This window comes from Orycteropus afer, unplaced genomic scaffold (assembly GCF_000298275.1).
Source record: "Orycteropus afer afer isolate SDZICR_OR568_19922 unplaced genomic scaffold, OryAfe1.0 scaffold00263, whole genome shotgun sequence".
Classification (NCBI taxonomy): domain Eukaryota; kingdom Metazoa; phylum Chordata; class Mammalia; order Tubulidentata; family Orycteropodidae; genus Orycteropus; species Orycteropus afer.
The window spans coordinates 1,035,209-1,054,460 of NW_006921850.1; the positions used below are offsets into that span (position 1 = coordinate 1,035,209).

At 40.0% G+C, this 19,252-nt stretch overlaps 1 protein-coding gene across 1 annotated transcript in view; it reads left to right on the forward strand.

Annotated features, from left to right (window-relative positions):
* Positions 1-19,252, forward strand: part of AMPH (amphiphysin) — a 390,964-nt gene that overhangs the window by 361,105 nt on the left and 10,607 nt on the right. The window contains exons 18-20 of the mRNA XM_007950088.1: positions 11,161-11,370; positions 14,412-14,675; positions 17,143-17,244. Of these exons, the coding sequence (XP_007948279.1) occupies positions 11,161-11,370; positions 14,412-14,675; positions 17,143-17,244 (576 nt within the window). The remainder of the gene's footprint in view (positions 1-11,160; positions 11,371-14,411; positions 14,676-17,142; positions 17,245-19,252) is intronic.

Here is a 19,252-nt window from a genome sequence, read left to right on the forward strand (position 1 = left end):
GGTTAATGTCCACCTGTTCCAACACTAAGTCTCAAGCTCAAGCAGCATAGATCCTGCCATTTGAGAATTACTACATGGCCTGAAGTGAAAAAACACTATAACTAAAATATTAAGAGAGTTAAGAGACCACATCCTAATAGATACTAGAGAATGCCAGCATCTCACATGCAGCATCTCACGTGCATCATCTCACATCAACCCCATGAAATAGGTATTATGTAGGTCTCATTACTCCCATTTTGCAGACTAAGGAAATTGAGGCACAGGGAAATTAAGTAGTTTAACCAAGATGACACTCAGAAAGCGATGATGTTGAACTTAATTCCTGGCATTTTAATCTATATATATCACTTTGTCCCTAAAAAAAGGCAGTTTATACAAAAGTAAATGTATCAACTAATTTCATATAACATTTAACTGAGGTCATCAGGGTCACAACTAGGCTGGAATCTCATCATGGCACCAGGACATCCCGTAACTATTGGTTAGACTTCATCAGTGTCCCTAGTTTGTAGCTACAAGCCAAAGCAAGACACAAACTATTGTGCAGCCTCACCCTTGAGCTCCTCAGAGGCAATTTGTGTCTTAGTCCCCATTTTGGCTGCAAATGAGTGTCAGTGGAGCTGTATTAGAAATGAAGTTGTCAGGGATTTCATTTTACTTGGATCTACAATCAACACCTATGGAAGCAACAGTCAAGAAATCTGATGATGTATTGTATTGCGCTGAGTAAATCTGCTGCAAAAGACCTCTTTAAAGTGTTAAAGAGCAAAGATGTCACCTTGAAGATTAAGGTGTGCCCGATGCAAACCATGGTATTTTCAATAGCCTCATATGTGTGTGAAAGCTGGACAATGAATAAGGAAGACCAAAGAAGAATTAATGCCTTTGAATTGTGGTGTTGGTGAAGAATGCTGAAAATACCGTAGAATGCCAGAAGAACAAACAAATCTGTCTTGGATATGCAGCAGAATACTCTTCGGAGCAAGAATGGCCAGCTTTCATCTCATGTGCTTTGCTTTGGTCATTTGTCAGGAAGGACCACTCCTTAGAGAAGGATATCATGCTTGGTAAAGTAGAGGGTCAGCGAAAAAGGGGAAAACCCTCAAAGAGATGGATTGACACAGTAGCTGTAATGATGGGCTCAAGTATAGCAAAGATTGTGAGGATGGCACAGGACCAGGGAGTGTTTCATCTTGTTTTACATAGGGTCCTTATGAGTCGGGATCAACTCAATGACACCTAACAATAATCCTTTAAGAGGATTGGACATGATAAATTCTAACTTCCCTTTCTGCTCTCAAAATCCTACAGTTTATTACTTTACAAATAAACATTTCCAAATTCTTTGTGACCATGAGAGCACCTTTTGTTTATGGCTTTTTTTTTTTTTTCAGCCTATTTGCTAGACAGTGAGGTGACAAAATGTCATGGAATAGGTTTTACTTACAAATCCATGGGCTATTCAAAAGCTATGAGTGAGGGGGTTGGCGGTTGAGTCTTCCAAGTCTTTCAGCTGTCTTCCTTACCTCAAGACTCAGCCCCCCATTCAGGCCTGCCATCTGATCTGGTCCCAGGCTGCCCATTGAGGTATGTTTTGTTTGAAAGGGTAGGGGTTGGGACTGTTACTAACAGAGCATGATATTTAAGTGGCTTTCAGATCTACAGCCCTACCTCTGCACCCAGGCTTACTCAACAAGAAGCCAATTTGAGCAGAGGCTATAAAAAATTTACAAAACTTTCAGAAATAATGTAGTCAAGCCAGGTAATATGTTTATTGCACTCTAAAGACATTTTTCTTATATAAACTCTTTAACAAACTATTTGTAATCCCCATCAAATCCCCATTGTCACTGCTCCAAAAACTACTACTTGGCTAATCTTTTTATCTCTGAGAGTGCAAATATGTCATATTTATCTTTTCTTCAAAAAGTAAATTGACTTTTCCTGTCCACTTATCTCATGTACTTTGCAAATAAATCTTTAACGAAAGCTTTAAATATTGATATATGCCACCATGGGATATTCCGCCATGACCTTAAAGGCCAAATTAACCAAAACTTCACTCACTTTGGCATCTCTGAAGGAGACCTTAATTTTTAAAGAGAGTTATATTGCTAATTTGAACAGATGTTGTCATGGCAACACTGCTGCCAGCAGCTGAGTTGCACTGGGACCTGGCTGCTGAGTGTTTATTATGGGACTGCAGGCAATAGTAGGAGAGTAGATTGAAAAAGGTGATTGAGGTGAAGGTCAGGGGGAAAGGAACAGCAACACTAAATTCCTTTATTAGAAAGGAAACACATAAATGAGTCAAAGTTTGCAATAGAAGCTACCATCTTTAAAGGATCCCCACTGGGGACCCAACATCCTATGGGAGAGCTTGTCCTTACAGTCACACTAAAGGAAATTAGGCTTGTGGTGTTTTAAGTGCAGGCCACATGAAGAGGTGCCAGACAACTGCCTACATCTTAGTACAGGAATCTTCTCTTTGAGACCATAATGATGTACTGTGGACCCTTGGGCTTTTCTTTAAATGAATCCTGAAGAAGATACTGTATTTTCATAACAAATGCCAAGGTCTTAGTTAAATTAAGAGCTCAAGTTGGATCCAGAATAAGGGATGGGCAGGAAAAGGCAAAGGTGTCTGTAGCTGGTAACTATCTCTGTGTGTCACTTTTCTGATGAGTTTACACTGGCAGGCCCAGAAGGGTTCAGGGTCTTACTGCAGCTCCACAGCTAATTAGTAGAAGAGGCAGAACTAGAACTCTGATGGTACCTCTGTGTCCAGTGCTACTCCTACTCCAACATATTTCCTTACTCTTAAAATGAGAACATTGGGTTAGATAAGCCCTGAGGGCCTTCTGGCTTTGGGATCACATCCCTCACTCACATCTGAAGATAGTTATGAATGTTCCAGTATCCAGTTCCTAGTTTCTCATGTGTAACTTTGAAATGCAATAGATAAAAAATGTGAAGATGGGGTGGTTTTCCTTCCCCTTTTTCCACTCCGCAGTTACCCTTCTAAACAACACAGTCTGCAAGACTGTTGGCAAAAAATAATGCAGAGAAATTCTATCCAACCTTCCTCTTCTTATATCTCTTTATCACATAATTTGCTATTGATTAAGAGGGACTTTATGACACATTTGCTAGGGTCCAGATTGTACATGTATGTGATGAAAGAAAAAATATATATTTATTATCTAGGTATCTCATTTTAAAGATTAATATACCAAGAGTGTAAGTGAATGCAGTGACTGTTTATAAGAATATGCTCAGATTCTCCTTCAAACATCACTTGCTTAGGAGTTGTCATATGAACCAGTGGGTTTCAGGATCATGTTGGAACTCTGATTTGAGAGTTGCATTGTCTTCTTGGATATGGGATAGTGCAAACCGCACAGAATTTAGAGTTAGACATACCAGCATTCCAATCTTGGTTTATTGACTTTTGGTGAGTTACTTAAACTGGCAGCTTTGATTGACTTGCCTAGGAAATAGGGATAATATTTAATAGGATTGTTATGAGGATAATATGCAATAAATATAAAATATCTGGGGTAGTCCCTGGAAAACTGTAGATTCGCAGTAAATGTCAGCATCCCCCATGGGCTACAGACTATGCATATATTAAAACTGTCAAGCAGAAGCCTGTCTGCAGATCAGGATTATTCTTTATGTGGGGGTAGATTGTAAGCCAAGAATTTAGTCATCTTTCAGTCAAGTGCTTCTGCCAAGAGCAAATGTCAGATAGTTTGCCACTTTCTGATTCTAGAGTAAAATACCATTTAGCCATGAAATAAAATCATTGGGTTAAATTAAATATCTATATATCTTAAATTCTTATAATTTGTATCAGGATATCTATATATCTTAAATTCTTATAATTTGTATCAGGAGTATTTTAATGAAAATGAAATGTGCCAGGAGTGCATAAATGAAAATTATACAAAAAAACTAAAAACATTAAAAAAAAAAAACTCTATTACAGTCATCATTACAAACTTTTATTTTCCATTTTAATTTTCTTTATACTTAAATATGCAAAAAGAGTAAAAGTTTCATATATATTGGACAATAATCTGCTAAATTTCGGGAGAATTTTTTCAAAACCAAAGCAAGAATGAGTCTTTTAAGCAGGATAACTGAGTCAGGCACAGAAAAATATGAGAGATTTCCATCCATCCTCATCCCAGATAGAAGGTGACTGGCATCTGTTGTTGTTGTTATATGCCGTCGAGTCGGCCCCGACTCATAGCGACCCCTCCTTGGGTTTCCGAGGCAGTATCACTACGGAAGTAGGATTGCCCAACCTTCCTTCCGAGGAGTGGCTGGTGGGTTTGAACCGCCAGCCTTCTGGTTAGCAGTCAAGTGCCTTATGCACTATGCTACCAAAAAACAAACTCATTGTCATTGAGTTAGTTCCAACTCACAGCCACACCGTAGGGTGAAATAGAACTGTTCCATAGGGTTGCCAAGGCTGTAAATCTTTACAGAACTAGATTGCCCCATCTTCCTTCCAAGGAGTGGCTGGTGGGTTTGAACCGCCAGCCTTCTGGTTAGCAGTCAAGTGCCTTATGCACTATGCTACCAAAAAACAAACTCATTGTCATTGAGTTAGTTCCAACTCACAGCCACACCGTAGGGTGAAATAGAACTGTTCCATAGGGTTGCCAAGGCTGTAAATCTTTCCAGAGGAAGACTGCCACATCTTTCTCCTGGGACCAACTGGTGAGTTAGAACCACTGCCTTTTGGTTAGCAGCCGAGCCACCAGGGCTCATGCTCTAAAGGAGGATGTACTCTAAAGAGCATATTCTAACACATATAGTTGGGGAATCCAAGACAGTTGGCCGTGTATTGATAGTAGATAAATCCCTCCCCAGCTCCTTTTCTAAAAAACACATCTAACTATTTCCATATGGTGAATAAAATGGAACAAGAGGAATCTACTTACCATTTCTACAATGAACATGATATCTAGAGGTGACAAAGTCTTTTACAGCCTGTCATTACCTTTTCTCATTTGAGATCTAAGTATTTGGTGACCTGCTTTCATAGCATCATCTCATAGAGGGACTGGCTAGTTTTATGTCACCCATTTTGTAAGCTTTATAGTCAGGCCATTGTAGAGTTGCATTCATTTCACTCCACTTGCATAAAGTTTTGCTAATGCAGCTACTCATGTTTAAAGAACCCTGACGTGAACGCCCTCATCACATTGCTTTCCACAGAGGAGATTGTTAGGGCAGAAGGTGAGTAGGCAGTAAGGTAAGTATAGTGCAGTAGAGTAAGAACCACAGCTCCCCATCTCAAAAGCAGTGTTCCATTCTGGACTTAGTGATTTATGAGTGATTAAAAGGCAAATAATATTAAATAGACATGAGGCCTGTGTCTCATGGACATTGTTGATACAGTGAGCAGCACATGCCTCAGATCAAGGAAAGCTTGTTTAGTCTCTCTTTTTATTAGGTGTTTCCATTTGGCCATCAAATAGTACAATTTTATGAGAAGATGGGATAATGCTGTTTCTCTTAACATTTAATGACATTGAAATTTAATAGGATTGAACATCAAAGGCTTGAAATACCTTCAGTAGATTCTGTCATCTGGTCTCCCTGGATAACACTTAAAAGAAAAGATAGCAGTCATTTATCACTGTAGTTTTTCCTAGCAGGTGTAACATCCTAGCAGAGCATAGAAAAATGCTTTTCCTTCCTAAATCTACAAATAGCTAACAAACTGGAATGCATAAAAATAATCATAAAAAGAGGAATAACTCTATCTCTGAAAATCTTTTCAATCTTTCCTGGTTTCATCTCAGCCAACACCTAATCTGAGCAAATAGGTTCCTGTTTTCCATTGTGTTTTTATGTTGTGCTATTATTAGGGTCAGTAAGCATGCATTGAAAATATTTTTAAGAACAAGCCCTGTGGAGCAGGTTCCAGCCATAAAGGGAGGATTGGAGCACCCTAATTATCATGCCAGTAATAGAAAGCTATGAGATAGTCCTTTTCTGTTTATGTCATGTTCTTGAACTATAAAGTCAAATTATTAATTAAGCAAAATAGGAAGAAGCCAGAGTGGTGCAAATGGTTTGTACTCAGGTGCTTTAATCCCACCCAGTAGCTCTGTGGAAGAAAGGCCTGGTATTCTGTTTCTGCAACGATTATCCAAACACTAAAAAACTCACTGCCATTAAGGCCATTCCAACACACAGAGACTGCCCCCCACACACACACACTGGGTTTCCGAGGCTGTAAATCTTTACAGAACTAGATTGTCCCATCTTCCCTCCGCAGAGCAGCTGGTGGGTTTGAATCACTGACCTTCTGGTTAGCAGCCAAATGCCTTATCCACTATGCCACCAGCAGGGAAATTTCTACCCTGTAACATACGGTTGCCATGATTGGAAAAAACCAACAATAGAGAAATAAGAATTCACTGTTAATGAGTTGACAGCAGATAACAACAACAGAGAAATAAGAATTCATTATTGAGTTCAGGAAAGAATGAAGGACTTTTCTTTCCTTTTCCAAGGTCATTAAAAGTCTTTGATTTTCATCTTTATAGTCAAAATGCCAGGAGCTCTGGTAGCATAGTGCCTAAGGTATTTGACTGGTAACCAGAAGGCTGGCGGTTCAAACCCACCAGCCACTCCTCGGAAGGAAGATGGGGCAATCTACTTCCGTAGTGATACCGGCTTGGAAACCCAAGGAGGGGTCGCTAGAGTCGGATCCAACTCTTTGGCAGTGAGTGTGGTTTTTGGTAGTCAAAATGCCAGTTTCCTTACTACTCTGCCTTGTTTTATTAATTTTAATACGTTGCTGATCATTTTTGCTGTCATTCTTACCAACAATTTTCTATATGCTTGATTACTTTTTTTGTGACAGAGACCAAGGAAATTGCTAAAGCCAGGAGTTCTTGCTCTTGCTAGGTCAGTGACCATTACAGCCCTCAGATGGAGTCCTTGGCCTCCCCCTCCTGGTGGACTGGCATTACTGCAGCCACACTGACATTGTCGGGTCTAAACCTTATCCAGCATATCAAACCAAAACCAAAACCAAAACCCATCAAATAATCGCCTGAGCTCTGGTGGCCTAGTGCCTCAGACACTTGACTGCTAATCAGAAGGCATTTCCTCCTTGGAAGGAAGACTGGGCAATACTTTTGTAGCGATACCTAGATACCTACCACCTCAGAAACCCAAGGAGGCGTCACTATGAGTCAGATCTGACTCGAGGGCAGGAAGTTTGGTTGTCAGGTTTTTTTTTTTTTTTTTGTATTTAGCAAATGGAAAGTGATACTATATGTGTCTTGAAATAAAATCTGATACAACCGAGTTGAGAGAGTTAAATTATGGATGAATGGCTAACATTCTCATGGAGAGAGTTAAAAAATAACTTTTGTCAAGGCCCTCAATTCTTCACAGGAATATACTCTCTTCTGGAGAAAAAATATCAGTTTGGTTGAAAGTTATATTAAATTACTAATAGTATGTGTTTGGAACATATATGTATGGAAGGATTTGTATTTAATTTACTAGGGGAGTGGCTTATAAATAATACAATCAAATGTATATATGTGCCTACTAATATGTTCAGTAGAAGCTCTGGTGGCGTAGTGCCTAAGGCATTTGACTGCTAACTAGAAGGCTGGCGGTTCAAGCCCACTAGCCACTCTTTGGAAAGAAGATTGGGCAATCTACTTCCGTAGGGATACTGCGTCGGAAACCCAAGGAGGGGTCACTATGAGTCAGATCCAACTTGATGGCAATGAGTTTTTTAGTTTTTAATATGTTCACTGCTGTTTTTGTCTACACTGTCTGTATGAATATATATTTTTTAAAAATCACCACTGCCATCAAGTCAATTCTGACTCATAGTGACCCCCACTAAGTTTCCAAGGTTGTAAATCTTTACAGAAGTAGATTACCTCATCTTCCTTCTGTGGAGCAGCTGGTGGGTTTGAACCATTGACCTGGTTAGCAGCTGAATGTCTTACCCACTATGCCACCAGAGTTTCCTCTGTATATGGAGTTCACCTAATTCAAAGATGTTGAAATTACTGAGGTGCTTACTCATGGGTGTGATTTTACAGACAGATGGAAATCATAACTTAAAATTTTGCCAACACACCTTGCCTTCTACATTTCAATCCATAAATCCATTGAGTGCACATTGTTTCTCTCATGGTTTTTTTTTTTGTTTTGTTTTGTTTTTTTTACTTTGAAGAACAGACATTTCTTTTCTCACAATTACAGAGGTGGTAAGTCCAAATCAGGGTCTTGGCCGTGTTGATTCCCTCCTTGTTGTTAATGACCTTCCTGGGTGCCTTGAGGTTCTTTGGCTTGAAGATGATTCTCACAGGGCATCTGTCTTCCCCCATGTATGTGTCTTTGAAATCATCATTTCAACAAGTCTGGTAGCATAGTACCTAAGGCACTTGACTGCTAACCAGAAAGCTGGTGGTTCAAACCCCCCAGCCACTCCTTGGAAGGAAGGTTGGCCAATCTACTTCTGTAGTGATACCGGCTCAGAAACCCAAGGAGGAGTCGCTATGAGTCGGGTCCGACTCGATGGCACATAACAACAACACATATAAAATTTATTAATGAGATTTTTTACCTCCTTTTTTCCCTACCAGGTTTTCAAAATCCAGTTTATATTTTACACTTATGCAGTATGTCTCTTCTGGTCTTTTTATAACTCAGAAGTGATTAGGTTTAGGATCCACCCTACACTGGTATGGCCTATTTAAAATAAAAGAGAAACTCTGTTTCCAAGCAGGATCATATGCACAGGTACAAGGACTGGGAATTCTACACACATTTTGGGTTGGCACAGTTCAATCCACAACACTCAATGTGTTGCTTTTAGAGCACCAGCTATTTATGGATGAAAAGAAATTTGAGGAAAACATTCCATGTGCTCAGCTTGAAAAAGATAAAATAGGTAACTGAGTTGGGTCTGTTCTACTTATTAAGAAATCTAGAGAAAGGTTTCTTCCTTTCTCTTGCTGGCTGTCCAGATGATCTAGCACATTGTCTTTATATATCATTTCTAATGTGGAAAAGAACTTTGCTAGGTCCTCAGTGTCTTGAAGGAGCTCTGGTGGTGCAGTACCTAAGGCATTTGACTGCTAGCCAGAAGGTTGGCAGTTCAAACCCACCAGCTGCTCTGAGGAAGGAGAATGGGACGATAGCAATCTACTTCCATAAAGATTTACCACCTTGGAAACTCAATGGGGTTCACTATGAGTGGGAATCGACTCAATAGCAGTGGATTTAGTGGTCAGTATCTTGGAGAAAGCTTGTTGATTTATCCAAAAATAAACCTACAAGGAATTGTTGTTCATTGTTCTTCTTGGAACTAAAATTCCATCATAGTGTATGCTCTAATTATTACTCTCTTGATAACAGTAACAATAAGGGCCATTAAAAAGATCAGTGCTTATTTAAAACAGGATATGCAGTTCTCTTAAATGTTTAAATAAGCTTTTTATTATGGGAATTTCAGCCATTTACCAAAGTATAAATCTCAATGTACCTGTCACCCTACTTCCGTTATTATCAACATTTATAATTCACTTAAAATAAGTATCTTTACAAGTTTATATAAAAGGATAACTTCTCTGAACTTATAGACTAACAACAGGGTAAAAAGAAAACAGAAATAGATGCCTTCTCATGGCTGGTGACTATATTTTGGAACACTGCATGCTTTTCATGGAGAGGCAAATCCTCATAAGAGGATTTTCAGAAGAAAGGGAAATAAATTTCTAGAAAATGAGTAATACTTGGCCAAATAGTAAACATATAGCTATTAACATTCTTTTTCATCCCCAAACTAAAATACTGCATTGTAGAAAAATGTATTCAGCAGTGGGTTATTTTGCTTTAATCCAGTACCTGTAGCTTTGAGTCATAGGAAGTTTTTCTCATTCCTTGTTATTAATCTAGGTATGTGCTGCTTTCTTCTTCTCCCTTCTCTGATGTTCACTTCACAACATTGTCTATTTCAGGATTCTGCGTTTGAGACTTAATATCTGCAACGTTAGTCCTTCCTAACATGATAGGATGAACTGGGTAGAATTGATTCAATACTGAAAAGGAATGGCTAATTCTAATCCCATCAGGAAGCAGTATCAATTTTTAAAATATATGTCCTGGGCATATCATATAAGATCAACTTAATATTCTCCTTCTTTCTTGGGCTTTCTGATTGAGCCTTTGAAATCAACTGTGCCAAGATGGTATTGTTAAGAGATATGTTAAAAACTTGGACTCTTAACACCAGTTTATTCAATACTAAACTTTAGGTTGTATTTTTTTAGTTCATTTCTGCATGTTTTATATACCACATAAACTCTTCTTTTCACTGTGTTCTGAACTGTGAAACAAAATTCTATTTTTCTTTCCTATTTTACTTCTCCCAGCAAAAACCCCAAATCTGATTGTGATATTTTGCTCACAAACATATGGTTCTGCAGATGTGTGGTGTATTTTAATTATAGATTTGATAGCAAAAATGATTTCCCCCTTTTTTTTTTTGTTATTCTCATTGACATATTCCCCCACCACCACCACCACCTCTTGTTTTTAGATAAATGTGATTTAGATTTTGGGACTTTTCCCAGGAAGATTATAAAATTTATATTGAAATGCTGATTTTTCTAAATTATGATTTTGTATGATGAGAATGCTTTTCTTATATTGTTTTCCTCCATGATCCAAGTCTTGAGTTCTGGCCCTTTCTATCTCATGACTCAGATGTCCCCTAGGGCCTCATTGTCACCTGCTTTTAGCCAACAAAAATGGAAGAAGCTCATGGAAGGGACCATCCAGACCTTAAAGCCTTGACTAAGGAATGGCCTGTGTCATTTCCACTCAGATTCCATTATCCACATGTAACTGCAAGGATGGCTGAGCAATGTTGAATTGTTGAGTTCCCAGGAAGGACAGAGTCAGATTTATGATAAACAATTGGCAGATGCTGCATCTGAATTCTGAGATTCAGTAAATTTACAAAAAAAAAAAAAAAAAAAAAAAAGTCTGACGAGCCTCAGCAGAGAGGAGAAAAGTGAAAAGGTTGAGTTTAACTCTTAACCTAGAGCCATGAAGATGGAGACATGACCTCTCTTGATTCCTGGTTTACAGGTTGTTTCAGGAACTGATGCTGATCTGGCTGTTGGAACCTTGGCATTGACTGCTGAGGGCACCCTGGTGGAAGAGGCAGAGACAGAGAAGGCAGCTCTCCCTGGTGATGAAGGAATATGTTTAGAAGAGGCCAAAGTAGATACTGAAACTGTGGAAGTGGCAGAGAGTGAGACACCTCTTCCAGAAGAAACTGAAGTAGCAGTGCCTCAGGTAAGGGTCCTAGTGAAATGGACCTTCTAAGAAGATGGTGCCAATTGGAATGCTTTGTCTGTTGGTTAATGGTGATAACTCTTTTTGGGTGTAGAATAGATTTGTCACTTTGTGACAGCCCAGCTAACCCCTCCCAAAAAAGAAATGCTCAGAAAAGAAGGGTCCCAGAATCCTCATAATGTCAGCATTGTGAGGTTCCACATAGGCCCCCAGTAGCTAAGTCTGACTGGGCTTAAGCACAGGTAGGGAAAAAGGAAACAAACAGTGGAATCACGTGATGGAGAAAAGGAATGACACACTTAGGATACAAGGGATGAGAATGGAAGGAGAAGAAAGGATATGATCCAATCCTAGGATTGTTGTAGGGGTTTTGTGCCCCACACAAGGTAAGAATTCAATATTAGTGGTTAAATCATATTTCTACTACTATTATTTTTGTGGTGGTTATTATTATTAAAGTGCTTTAAATTCAACATTAGGCTCCTTTCACCAGGGACCCAGCTCTATGTTGAATTTTTAAAAGGGAGATGAGCCCTAAATGCATAGATGGAGTTGGAGTACCTCAGTCCTTCATGCACAATAGTAAGACAGCTCTTCATGTCTTCAGAGTAGTGTTCAGAGGTAACAAATCTACATGCTCCATGACTATGGGAACCTCTGATCCAGGTCCCAGGGCAGGGCAGTGGTGTAACTAGAGTGGTGTGGGGGGTGCAGACTGCTCCACGTGACACTGTCAGAGGCAGTGACACCAAAATACCTATCTATAAAATTTATGATAGTGTTTCAGCAGAAATTTATTGTTTTTTATAGAAATAACCCCATAGTTAGTTATAAAGGAGCTCTGGTGGTACAGTGCCTAAGGCATTTGACTGTTAACCAGAAGGTTGGCAGCTCAAACCCACCAGCTGCTCTGCAGAAGAAAGTTAGGGCAATCTTCTCAGAAACCCCAAGGAAGTCACTATGAGTCAGAACCAACTTGATGGCAGTGAGTTTGGTTTTTTGGGTTTTTTTTTTTTTCAGTTATAACAACAAAAACATTTTTTGTAAGCCCAGCTTATACCTATCAGCTTATACCTTCTATATAAGAAGGCTAAAACTCTATGCTAATTTACTTTCTGAACCTTCTAATGCATTCAGGTCAGAGCTGTTATTATTGCACAATTACTATGATGGTTTGAATCATGTGCTTTTGTCTGTAAAATCAAAACTGTTTTGATTCTCTGATTTCAGCTTTTACTTTTTGCAGTGTACATTTTCTCTTTGTACTGCTTTCCCCTTCCTACTATCATCACGTTGTAAAATGCCAGGATTTCCACATGGCTGGACAAGCAGGCAGGGAGCCCTGGTGGTGCTCAGCTGCTAAACAAAATGTTAGTGGTACCTACAGTCACTCCAGGGGAGAAAGTTGTGGCAATCTCCTTCCGTAAAGGAAAGATTACAGCCTTGGAAACATTACGGAGCCATTCTATTCTATTCTGTAGGGTCACTAAGAGTCAGAATTGACTCGACAGCAACATGCTAGCATAATTTGAATTTTGCTAGTTGTTTATGTCAGTACTATTACAGTTACATTCAATGCTATGTGGGAATTATGATTTATGAGTAACATTAGTACTAAAAACATTACTGAGGATTCTGTATGTTCTGGTTTGCGAGGAGGTCGATTGGAGGGGTGACATCATGAGTTATTTCAGTGACACCACTTATGCAGGGACAGCTCTTCTGCAGGCTACTGGTTTGTTCTTGATTGTGAGAAGCAACAATGAAGAGTGGGCTTAGTGTTACTCTTTCTTTTTCCTAATTATTTTATTCATAATAAATTCCCCAAAATTTCTCAGGCATTCTTTAAAGCTTGAAACTGAATTATTCCTTTCATCTCATTGGATAAACAGAAGATAACAATGGTATTTGGAGAAGTAACTTGAAAGAATACCCAATATTTTTCTTAGATATTCTTGTTACCATGCCAGGAGTATTTATGTCTATATTGTGCTTATTGACCAGAGTGTATTGTTTTCTCCAAACTGAAGGAAGTGTTGTGCCCACAGGTATCCTAGGAAATATGCAACGTGATCTCAAAGGCAATAAGCATCTCTGAATTGCTGTAGGCGAGTGAAACTTCCCTCCTGGCTCATCTTTGTTAAAACAATAACACGGGAGGGCTTGATCCTTTGGTTTTGCTGTTCCCCAGGCAGTAGAGATGGATGACAATGCTAGTAACCCCTCAAGAAGTAACTACAATGTGTGCTCCACGGATAACCAACAAGCAAAGGACTAGTCAATTGTCCCCAAAGACAGGCTACCTATTTCAATCCAGCATACAATTCTAGGCCATTCAAGAGTTTCATGGGACTCAGGGCAAAAAGGAATTGCAGGAAGTTAAATGTCAGCTTCAAATAAGTGTTAATTTCAGCAGGACAAGAATGGACCCACAGAGGCTTATCCTTAGTGTCCTTTTACGTTCAAGATCAAGATTGTCTCCCAACACCACCGGAGGCAGGCACTCTCTCCTTCAGACTCCTATCCCTCTTCCAAGGAGCCTCGGTAGCTCAATGGTTAAGCACTTGATGCTAACTGAAAAGTGGACAGTTCAAACTCACCAGCTGCTCTACAGGAAAAACACCTGGCAATCTGCTCCCATAAAGATTACAGCCTTAGAAACCCTATGGGGCAGTTATACTCTGTCATGGGTCAGAATCCATGATGATGGATAATCCTTTACCTAGTTTGCACAGAAACCTCTCTCCCCAAAGTGCATGATTATTCTAGATTCAAATCATCTCACTAAGGTTTAGTACACACAAAGGGCTGCTGGGAGGCTGAAAGGAGGCTGTGTCCGGATTCAGGTACATCAGGGCAGAAGCCCAAAGGCAGAGAGGACTGAGCTGGATTTGGAGAACACCAAGGTATCTAGTTGCATGTGGTTAGTGCAGGAGGCAGTTAGCAAGGGAGGGTGAAAGGGAGGGTGAGGCAGGTGGTGAAGGACCAGGAAGTCTTGTTTCCCAGGCACCCCTTAACATCACCATCTTTCCTTCCCCCAGGAGAAGGTCATCCCTTCTGTGGTCATAGAGCCTGCTTCCAACCATGAAGGAGAGGAAGAACATGACATGACTGTCAGCCCAGAAGCCAAAGAGGTAACCAGCGAAGTGGCTTTCCCCAGCTCCACCAGCGAGACAGCGCCTGCCACAGAGCAGAAGACCCTGGAGGATGCTCTGCCTGCCTCCTCGGCACTGGCTGGAGAAGCTGACCAGTCGGGACCTGCTAGGGATGCCTCTCAGAAATTGCCCCCCGGCTTTCTCTATAAGGTCTTGTTTCTTTTTCTTTTCTTTTTACAAATCTCACCATTTGCCTTGCCTTTGCTTTGAGTCCCTTTTGTTCAAACCTTTGATTCTCTGATTTCAGCATTTACTCTTTGCAGTATACATCTTCTCTTTGTACTGTTTTCCCCTTCATACTATCATCACATTGTAAAATGCCAAGATTTCCATGTGGCTGGACAAGGAAGCAGGGAGCCCTGGTGGTGCAGGGGTTAAAGTGCTTAGCTGCTAAACAAAATGTTGGCGATATGTACCAGCCACTCCAGGGGAAAAGATGTGGCAATCTGCTTCCGTAAAGGAAAGATTACAGCCTTGGAAACACTACAGACCCATTGTGTCTATCCTGTAGGGTCACTAGCATGGTGCCTAAGGTATTTGACTGCTCACCAGAAGGCTGGTGGTTCAAATTTATCAGCCACTCCTCAGAAGGAAGGTTGGGCGATCTACTTCTGTAGTGATACCACGTCAGAAACCCAAGGAGGGATTGTTATGATTCGGGTCCAACTTGACAGCACATAACAACAACATAGGGTCACTAAGAGTCCAAATTGACTCTACAGCAATGGGTTTGGTTTGGTTTGGACAAACAAGCACTACACTAATATCTTTCCTTATTTTAGCAAGGAATAATTAGAGGAAGGGAGCTCTGGTGGTCTCATGCCTAAGGCATTTAACTGCTAACCAGAAGGCTGGCAGTTCAAACCCACCAGCCACTCGTCAGAAGGAAGGTTGGGCAATCTACTTCAATCGTGATACCACCTCAGAAACCCAAGGAGGGGTCGCTATGAATCAGATCCAACTTGATGGCAATGAGTTTGGTTTTTTGGTTTGTAATTAGAGGAAAGGTCACCAAAGATCAAATGATTATCTCAGCAGTGAGTGAGTTAACTCCTTCCAATACTATCACCCTCCTCTGTGTTCTGTGGTGCTCTGTGGGTGAAACAGAGCCTTGCCTCAAACCATGGTTTTGAAATTGCCTTTTATTAGTGTGCACCCCAATTGGATCTGGATTATACACTTTTGTAGGGTGTTGTTGTTGTTATGTGCCGTCGAGACTAACCCGACTCATAGCAATCCCTCCTTGGGTTTCCAAGGCAGTATCACTATGGAAGTAGATTGCCCCATCTTCCTTCCGAGAAGTGGCTGGTGGTTTTGAACCACCAGCCTTCTGGTTTGCAGTCAAGTGCCTTAGGCACTACACTACCAGAGCTCCCTTTTGTAGGGTAGGACACATGAATCATTGGTCAACCCTGCTGTTTACTACTACTGTACGTGACACCCAGTAGGGTGTCAGTAGATATTTTTTAAAGAAGTAAATAAATATATGAATGGTTTTCTGTGGAGAGGGAATTACAAAAAAAAGACGTAAATTTATGGGAAGAATGTTTTTCTCAGAATGCCCATTATGTGACTACTTCAAATCTTCATAAACCAAAGGGACCTTACAAAGGACATCCAGGAAACACCTCAAAGATAGCTGGATGGGACTTGTAAGTTCCCTAATTTGATTTTAAGGAGCTCTGGTGGTATAGTGCCTAAGGCATTTGACTGCCAACCAGAAAGCTGTTGGTTCAAACCTACCAGCCACTCCATGGAAGGAAGATGAGCAATCTACTTCCATAGAAATTTACCACCTTAGAAACACAATCTCGGAAGGAAGATGGGGCAATCTACTTCCGTAGTGATACTGCCTCAGAAACCAAGGAGGGGTCACTATGAGTCCAGTCCGACTCAATGGCACATAACAGCAACAACAACAACAACAGAAACACAATGGGGGTCACTATGAGTTGGAAATGACTCTATGGCAGTGAGTTTTGGGTTTTTTTAATATGATTTTACATTTCAAAATTCAGAATCTTTTAAAAAGCATTAGATTTTTGTGTGTTAGAGGGGGTGGGAGTTGAATTGTAGCAGTCATTTTCTGTGTGTGTATATGTGCATGTGTGTGTGTGTAACTCCACATTAGAAAGTAACTACTAACTTACTACATCAGATGGGGATAAAAATGCATATAATGAATTTATGAATGAATTAGTGTGAAAAAGGCATGTCAAGTAAACCAAGAACATTAGAGACCTTCTTCCTTGGGGTGTGATACATGCTTAATATTTTTATCTTGTTTGGAGATGCTTCTAAGAGTACCTGCTGACAATTTGGCTGGAAAACTGTAATTGTATTTCCCTTTTCTCAAAAGGAGCCCTGGTGATACAGTGCTTAAAGCATTTGACTCCTAACCAAAAGGTTGACAGTTCAAACCCACCAGCCTTCCTAGAGGTGAAAGATAAGGTAGTCTGCTTCCATAAAGATTTACAGCCTTGGAAACCCTATGGGGTACTTCTACTCTGTTTTATAGGGTTGCGATGAGTTGGAATGAACTCTTTAAAAGCAGTGGGTTGGGTTGGGTTGGGTTTTCTTTTCTTAAAATAATTGGTTATTTTACATTCTTTTGCAGGTGGAAACACTGCATGACTTTGAGGCAGCAAATTCTGATGAACTTAACTTACAAAGGGGTGATGTGGTGCTGGTGGTCCCATCAGACTCTGAAGCTGACCAGGTAAGGGATGAGATTGGGAGATGCTTCAGGATGCATTGTTTTTTCCTTAAGGTCACTGGACATGGTGATTTCTGAAGTCATTTCTGTTTTCTGAGATGGTGCAAGCCACCTCTGACTATGGTTTATGACAACAACTCAACATCAACTGTACATTTTTCAGTACAGTATTGTGGAATGCTGATATATTGTGTGTGTTTTTTTATGCAAAAAGATGACCATTTCTTTCTAAGGAATTGTCTCTGGCCTACTGAACCAGTCATCAGTAAATGCAGACACTATCCACATGTGTTTCCATACACTTCCCAAGGGTGATTTTAATCAGTGAAGACCAGTGCATTTCCTCTGGTCTTTTAGGGAGATAGAAAAAACTGGATGGTAAGCCATGAATGCCTGCAGAGGTAAGAAGTGTCATCCTCCTAGTGAGAACTTGCTGAGGCCCCAAATGTGCTACCAAAGTGCTAGGTGAGTTAGGGGTATTTGCACAAGGGGGCCTCTAGGTAAGGGATATCAAGATTTCTAACTAGGATATTGACTCCAAATCCCTACCCACTGTAGTGGGCTGCTAGAATTTTTCTGAACTAGAGGTTGACCCATGCATCTTTTCCATACCTGCTTTTCCCTGGTTACCATCCCTCTGGCTTTCAGATGGCTTGCCAGAGCAAGTGCCCCAGAACTAGTTTTACAAGCCCACTACAGAGGATGCAAAAGCTGAGAGCTTCTTGGTGAAAGGGAGTCATAACAAGAAGACACAATTCTAATAGGACTTTCTTCCCAGTTCAGGGTTACTTATCACCCCTAAATCCCACTCACTAAAAATCTCCTTTCTCTGTTGGGGTCAGGAAAGAATATGAGAGACCTTTCTGGAGTAATGGAAATGCTTCTTGTCTTGATAGGGATGTGAGTTACATGGGTGTATCTATTGGTCAGAACTCACTAAAATGTATAGTTAAAGATACATGCATTTTATAGTACTTAAATTACACTTCAGTTTTTAAGTCTCCTTAAAAAAATCCTTCTAGCAGAGTGATCTGATGTTAAAGTGATGAGAACTTCATTTTATTCCTATTCATAAGATTTGCAATACCTTGAGATTGTATCCAAAATGTGTAAATGTGTCTGTTGATATTTGTTTTTTCTAGAGAGAAGGACTATATTTTCTGCAGCATCCCCAAAGAAATTTCTGAGCCTTCTCCCCCAAAAATAAAGTTAGGCATCACTGCTTTTGAGGTTAAGCCTTCTACATCTCCACCTTTTATTTTTTCTCTTGACAATACACTTACCAACAAAGATCAGGTGCTGGATCGAACAAACAAATCTTTACCCACATAGAATTAAATTATCAGTTAATATCAAAAATGTATCTTTAAAAGTCCCAAATATTTGAAAAGTTTAAAAGTATACTTCAGAATAATCCACAGATCATAGCATAAATTTAAAAAAAAATTAAAATTCCACATTGATTATTGCTTCTACCTTTTCAGTTTAGGAGGGCAACAATAGATCCAATTAAATAAAAGTTAATAGAAGAGATTAAACCAAAAACCAAACCAAACTCACTGCTATCCAGTTGGATCCAATTCATAGCGACCCCTCCTTGAGTTTCTGAGGTGGTATCACTATGGAAGTAGATTGCCCAGCCTTCCCTCTGAGGACTGCCTGGTGGGTTTGCACCGCCAGCCTTCTGGTTAGCAGTCAGGGGCCTTAGCCACTACACAGAGCTCCTCTACACTACCAGAGTTAAGCAACAAAAATGAAATCGGGAATCAATACAATAAGTCAGATAAAATCAATAAAACTAAAAGTTAGTTCTTTGAAAGGTTAATAAAATTGTTAAAATCTTAAAAGGGCTTTTCAAGAACAAAAGTGGCAAAGCAAAAATTACTGATACCAGGCAAAAAAGAGCTATGTCTCTACATATCTCAAGGACTTTAAAAGGATTTTAGGAAGTTTGTTGTTGTTGTTGTTAAGTGCCGTCGAGTCGTTTCCGACTCATAGCGACCCCATGCAC